Source organism: Cydia fagiglandana, chromosome 15 (assembly GCF_963556715.1).
Source record: "Cydia fagiglandana chromosome 15, ilCydFagi1.1, whole genome shotgun sequence".
NCBI classification, from domain to species: Eukaryota; Metazoa; Arthropoda; class Insecta; order Lepidoptera; family Tortricidae; genus Cydia; species Cydia fagiglandana.
Genome location: NC_085946.1, coordinates 14789108 through 14795892, shown reverse-complemented (window position 1 = coordinate 14795892; position 6785 = coordinate 14789108). Strand labels below are relative to the sequence as shown.

At 34.3% G+C, this 6785-nt stretch overlaps 1 protein-coding gene across 1 annotated transcript; it reads right to left on the bottom strand.

Annotated features, from left to right (window-relative positions):
* Positions 1-627: 627 nt before the first annotated feature.
* On the bottom strand, positions 628-2693 carry LOC134671606 (general odorant-binding protein 2-like). The gene is made up of 3 exons (XM_063529465.1): positions 2544-2693; positions 1711-1894; positions 628-806 (listed from the first exon to the last, which is right to left on the bottom strand). The coding sequence occupies exons 1-3, from the start codon at positions 2691-2693 to the stop codon at positions 628-630; spliced, it is 513 nt and encodes a 170-aa protein (XP_063385535.1).
* Positions 2694-6785: the final 4092 nt, after the last annotated feature.

Here is a 6785-nt window from a genome sequence, read left to right as displayed (position 1 = left end):
TATGATGTAGGTAACTTACATTTGTATTTTTGCTCCCTTGATTTCAGCCAAGTTATGGTTGGAGTTGGATGCTATATGGATACATACTCCAATAAAACTAAGTTATATTATATAACTTAGGCAGGTTTCTGGAATCAGCTTTCTCAAATTTATAGCGTAGGTATTTTGAAATTAATGATTCAAAATAAACGAGTTTTCCATTCCAGACGATTGTTATTTATAGAAACACGTGACACTGACATTGTCGACAGGTGACATTACAATCAATTGACAATGACAACTATTTTTTTAATGCTTGTTGTTGCTTGTGCATTATCCTAATCAGCCGACGACATGTAATTTACGAGAAGTCGTATCTCATATTTTCAATAAATTATAAATATTCAACCGAGCCACGAATTACTAAATCATTCAAATTGGTATCTTAAATTAACCTATATTTTCAGAAAATAAAATAAAAATGGGGGTCCAAAAAAAATGAACAATCCTAATTTGACGATACCTATGAGATTTTAGTTTATTTATTTTTACATTAACCTGGGATTAAACAACTCAGATATGGCCAAAAACAAATGAATCCTGTCAGTATGGTTTCGAAATTCGAATTTCAATTGTCGCCGTTGCGTCTCACTGCTCCTCCAGCATATCTTTAATCATGTCGGCGTAGGCCGCGAAGCCAGCCTTCTTGACATCGGTCTTGAAGCAAGCGAAACTCTTAATGACGCGGCTGCAATCGTCTTCAATGTCCTTATACTGTTTGTCGCAGTTACTGTATTCTTCTACTACTTTGTTTGCAAGATCGTCACCTGTAAGTCGAAGCAGCGAAAAGAATTTTGTAATTAAAAATGATTAATTTTAATTTGTTCAATATTTATTTCCATCTGCTCTAGTAAAATATATCAAACATATTATATTTGTTATATATAGGTAGGTATATTATTATTCTATCCTCCTAAGGACATAAATACAAATGAAAAACCCAAAATTAGTCACTGAAATAAGAGCCTAGAGTGAGGGAATAGAGTTGATTTTTAACTGTTGGAAAATCTTAAGAAATAAAAGAAATGCGATTATGAAATAAAAGAAATGCGACTCTGTTCCAATTAAATATGGTTTAAAATTCATCGAACTGAAGAAGTACTACATTTATGACCTTGGGCCTTAGGAGGATAACAAAACTTGTTCAGTATGTTGTTGTATGTGTTGTTGTTGAGTATTTAGCTACATACATATATTCACCCCCTCAGAGTTTGGTCAGATCAGAGATAACACAAAATCACCCTGTATATTGTAAAAATTTGTCAACCTGTCCTAAGTCACCTAAGTCCTGAGCAAATATATAAAAAAACAACGGGTTGCACTCCGGGAGTGCCGGCAGAAGTGAAAACTCAATGACATTGTAACAGTTTTTCGATCAGGTCACGAGTCCATCTTACGAAGTGTCTTACGTCTTTAAGGATGACTCACGTTAGACGTTAGAGCACGTTAGAGCTTCCGACGCATAATTTTTCTATGGAAATCATCACGTGATCGCCTGTCATGTCATAGAAAAGTAAGCTCCGGAAGCTCCGGTCCGGACACGGCCCGGTCTAGCGTGAGTCATCACTCATCATTTACGCTCTCGCGAGTTGAACATTTTTTCCCCATCACAAAAAGTGCACAGCGCCGCTAAAGAAGTTTTCACTTCAAAAATCTGTGGCAAAATCTTACCATTTTCATAAGTCCTGATGTAGTCTAACATTCTGTCACCATGCACGGTATTATCGTCATCCAGTAAGGCGTTCTTGTGGCCCATACAGATGACGGTACAGCCGATCTCTCTGTGTGCTCCGACATCCAAGTCATAATCCCACAATTGGTGCCATTCTTTCATGATCTCGGGGGCTAATTGGGTCTGGGGAGAGAACAAACATATTTCTTTTGTTTTCTACCATTTAGGTTTCAGGGCCGGTTCTTTTACTTTTTTTAATATAATAATGTACCGATTGAGCGTTTCTTTTATTTTTTGTCATTTATATATATCAAACCCATACGTGTGGGGTATCTATGGATAGGTCTTTATATATATTGTGACCATTCGCCACTTTTGTGTTATTTCTATAAAAAATGACCAAGAGTTTTTTTCTTATTGTGTTGCCATTTCCCCATATACTTTGTATGGCGGTAACAAAAAAGAAAGTTTGAAAAATGTATGGAAATTTCAGGAAACTTTTTTCTCCTATGCGATCCTGACTAGAAATAACACAAAGTGGCAAAAAAGGTCCCAATACGAGTATATAAAAATGCCAAAAATAAAAGAAACGCTCAATTGGCAAGTCAAAGCGCTTGCACAAAAATGCTGTTAGAAAAACATACAAAAGGAGATGTACAATTATTAGAAGATATACTGCCAGGTTAAAAAAAACAAACCTTTACATCACTTTAATCTCGATAAATAAAAATCCCAAAAACATTAAACAATACCAAAGTTTTTTTTTCATTTTTCATTTATATATAGGTAATATAATGACTCCGTACACTATATCCTCTCTGACTATACTTACCTCCTCCCTACAACCCTCAAAAGCCTTCCCGATAGTCGCGGCGATTCGGCTCATGATAATCGACTCTTCAGATGTAGCCTCCATCTCGCCAGCAGCCAGGACTAGAGTCAGAACCACCCAGCACAGCGCCATTTTCAAGACAATGACCATTCGTCGCCATCACAGCATTTTATAGAAAATATTTTTTTTTTTTTTGATTTATTTAGAACACAAACAGTCACATAATACAAATGGATTTTTAGTACAATGTAGTGTACGTAACATACTTAAGAAACAGACCTGGAGGTTCATTAATGAGTAGGTATATAATGTTAACATACATAATAACCGCAGAAAGAAAAAATAAAATTGTAATTATGAGCCATATCTACTTAAACTGTATTTACCAGTCTTCCAAACTAAATCAATATTGTTTTAGATTATAGTAGGGTAGGTAAATATGTTTTATACAATTGTTTTTTTAAAGTCCGTTAACTAACATATTTTATGTCTGTGTAAAATATACCTACCGTGTTTTATTTTTTTATTTCGAAGACAATGGCTAATTGGCGATTAGTCACGATCACAGCATTTTATACAGTGTGTGTCTGACCATGGGGCTTTAAATCCAGGGCTCGATTCTACTCGCTAAACTGAGCTACTTTTATTATGGCACCAACCCCGAAATCCCGAATTTTTTTTTACTTTTTCATACATTTTGGCTGATCAGATGTCGACGTTTTCTATGGAAAAGCCAAACATTTATCCCCGATTTTAGGGTTGGTCCCATAGTAAAAGTAGCTCAGTTTAGCGAGTAAAATTAAGCCCTGTATTTAAAGCCCCAAGGTCAGACACACCATGTAGATATATTTTTCCTATAAGTGCACCGTGTTTTTGTCTCCTTACTGGAAGATGATAATCACGTGCATGGTGACAATTTGTTAGAATAAATCAGAACTAACGTTAATGGGAATAACTGATTTATTTAATGAGTATAATTTATTCTTTATATCGGTTTTATGATGTATTATAAAAAAGTTTTTTTTTATTTATATTACGTACCTAACTGAAAAGGTCTGTAATGGACTCTAGATGATGAGCATAGATGCCACTTTCGTGTTACAGACAGGTAGCAGACGTAAAATGCGTATGTATGATGTCTGTGATTAATCAATCAATAATCATACACAATTAAGTTTTTCACATTTTTTTTGCTGTAAGTTACGCATCGCGCTCGTACCTACTGAATTATACAAAAACCGGCCAAGTGCGAGGGGCATGGACACGCGCGGGAAGGGTTCCGTCCCATTACGCAAAAAACACGTTTGCTGTGTGGGAGCCTCATTTAAATATTTATTATATTCTGTTTTTAGTATTTGTTGTTATAGCGGCAACAGAAACATTGTCTGGAATAATTTCAACTGCCTAGCTATCACGGTTCATGAGACACAGCCTGGTGATAGACAGACAGACGGACGGACAGACAGACAGACGCACAGGGGAGTCGTAAACATAACACTACTAATTAAAATAAAATAAACATTTTTCTTAAAATTTATTTGTATACTTTTGGATACAACTTTAACAACTCTAGGTAATTTATTTCACTAGTTTTTCATCTAACACAGATAATAGTACATTTCGATGCTAGTGCGGAAGGTATGTCATTACTTCACGAGTACCGAGATATCTTGCCACGAGGCGCAGGCGAGTGGCAAGACTCGGGACGAGTGAAGAATGACATTTCCGCACGTGTATCGAACGACGTTTTTTAATACAGTTGCGAAAAAATAAGAAAAACATTGTTAATCGTACACTAAACAAAAGTGGTAACAGTGACAGCTCGGTTAGACGTCGTCTTTAAGTATATTATATCTATGGGCGTTTGGCAGCTATTCCGTTCCATTCAGTCAACTTATTAAGAACGGATTTTCAATATTGAATATTAAAAAATAAACGTGTTATAATGATGAAGAGGTAAGTAATTAAATATGAAATATGTAATATTTTTCGTATTCTTACATTAGCGGTAGGTTTTTATGCTGATTACGACGTTTAAAGGAAACTAATATTAACACTCATCAATAAGTAGTCGTGAATTGGAACAAGTATAAATTTAAAAAAATTGGAAAAGTAAAAAGCACTAGTTCGAGATAACCAACTTTCCGCACGCTAAACAGCTACGTAAAGTAGCACTTTTTGAGCAACTGTATTAAAAATATCTTTAAGGATAATGCCTATATATGTTAAATAACGATTAAATAACATTTCTATACCATTCATATATTTGTCTACAAATATCTAGGGTTTACAGAAGTGTAAATATATTACAAAAGAATGTTGTATATTGTAAAGATTTTTTTAAACTATTAAATTAATAACAATACTGTTATTGTATATATAGAGGAAAAGGCTTAATCACATTTAAAATGTGCTCAATTAAATTTGTATTATACTTTGCCGATAAATAAATGTTTAACCAAAATATTAATTTAAAATAATATTTATTTTTAAACGAAATATAAATCTTCCACAAAATTAAAACAATTAATATTGTACATTCAAGAAAAGTAGAATAGAGAAGAATAGAAAGAATTCGCACCGAACCTTAAATTTAATTAAAATAATTCTCTAACACCAACTTCTAACAAGGGTTTTCCGTTTCACATAAAGATGTAACCATCACTTTTTTTTTTCAAATATGTGCGGCAATATATGCGAGTATATTTAATGAGATGCACTGGAAATTGATTTTCGTACAACATTACTGGCCTAGGACGGCAAAAAGTCGCTCGTCACGTGCATCGGCTACCCGGCTATTTTTTTTCTCCATAGGTCACATTTCTCAATCGATTCTCGTGAAATTTTGAAAGCAAGTTCAAGATTTATCGTATAATTGTCGATCGATTTTCTATAAATTATTCAAAATAACGGAGCCAAAAGTAAGGTGTACAGTACAAGCCTGTAAGCCGCTTGTAGGTTATTTGTTTGTAGGTGGTATGCCAGCTCATATTATTTTGAGAAATAAACACCTAGTAAGAACCTCGACAAAGGGGATTGCTAGCCTCGTAACTATGTACATAGTACTTTGCCGGTAATCTCTTATTTCCCGACCGCTAAAAACTACAAGCGCAAGAATTAAAATAGTCCCATCTTCTTGGTTCCTTGTGTCACTCATCGAACACAATATCAATAGTATTACTAGTATTATAAGTTATGGTCAAACAAGTCATGTCAGTAGAAAAAGGCGCGAATTTCAAATGTTCTAGACGATAGACCTTCGCGCCTACATTTTTCAAATTTGCCGCCTTTTTCCACTGACAAGATCTGCTTGACCAACCATAAATACTATTAAGAGTGTTAACATAAGTAGATACCCAAAAATTCAGTTATATTACGGAGACATATACAATTTTATTAAATAAATAATTAAAGCAAGTAATGTGATGTAAATAAACCAGGTCCAACCTAACAGGGCCTAATAAATACCTATTTTTGGTATTTATATTTTATATGCTCCTAAATATTTTCCTTGTGGATCAATAATTGTGCAATATGATAGACATCTAACACAAAATATTACATTTTCATAAAAGCTCATAAAATTATTACAACAACGGAGCAGTTATAATTTAATTTTGAGCGATATTCACAACACGAAACATTAAATTATAGTAACGAACTAAAAATCAAACATAAGTATTACTTACACATTTAAATATTCAACAGCACGTAAAAATAATACTTTAGATTGGTATTGTACATCTATTATAGTTTGTCAAGCAGATCTTGTCAGTAGAAAAAGGCGGCACATTTGAAAAATGTAGGCGCGAAGGGATAGGTATCGTCTCATAGAAAATTTGAATTTCGCGCTTTTTTCTACTGAAAAGATTTGTTTGACCATCTACATATATAAGGAACTATTGGGAATATTAATTGCTCTACAACTTCTACAAGTAATACTGGCAGGTAACACAATATTCTATGCAATATTATAATTATCGTTGTTGTTCCATTACCGTATGAGTATTGATTTCAATCACATCGCTCGGACAAACGCTAAAGCAGGCCACTGAGACGAGCCTTCCAAATGGATGCCGTTACAATGGATTCATCCAAATGGACGGCATCCTCATATTAAACATTGTGCGTTTTTGACATTTACGGACCGATTTTGGATTGCAGCCACGCTATTTGGACTGTTGGAAGGCTCGTCAGTGGCCACCTTGATGCCATTTAAGTTAGTGTTATTAAGCGAAATCC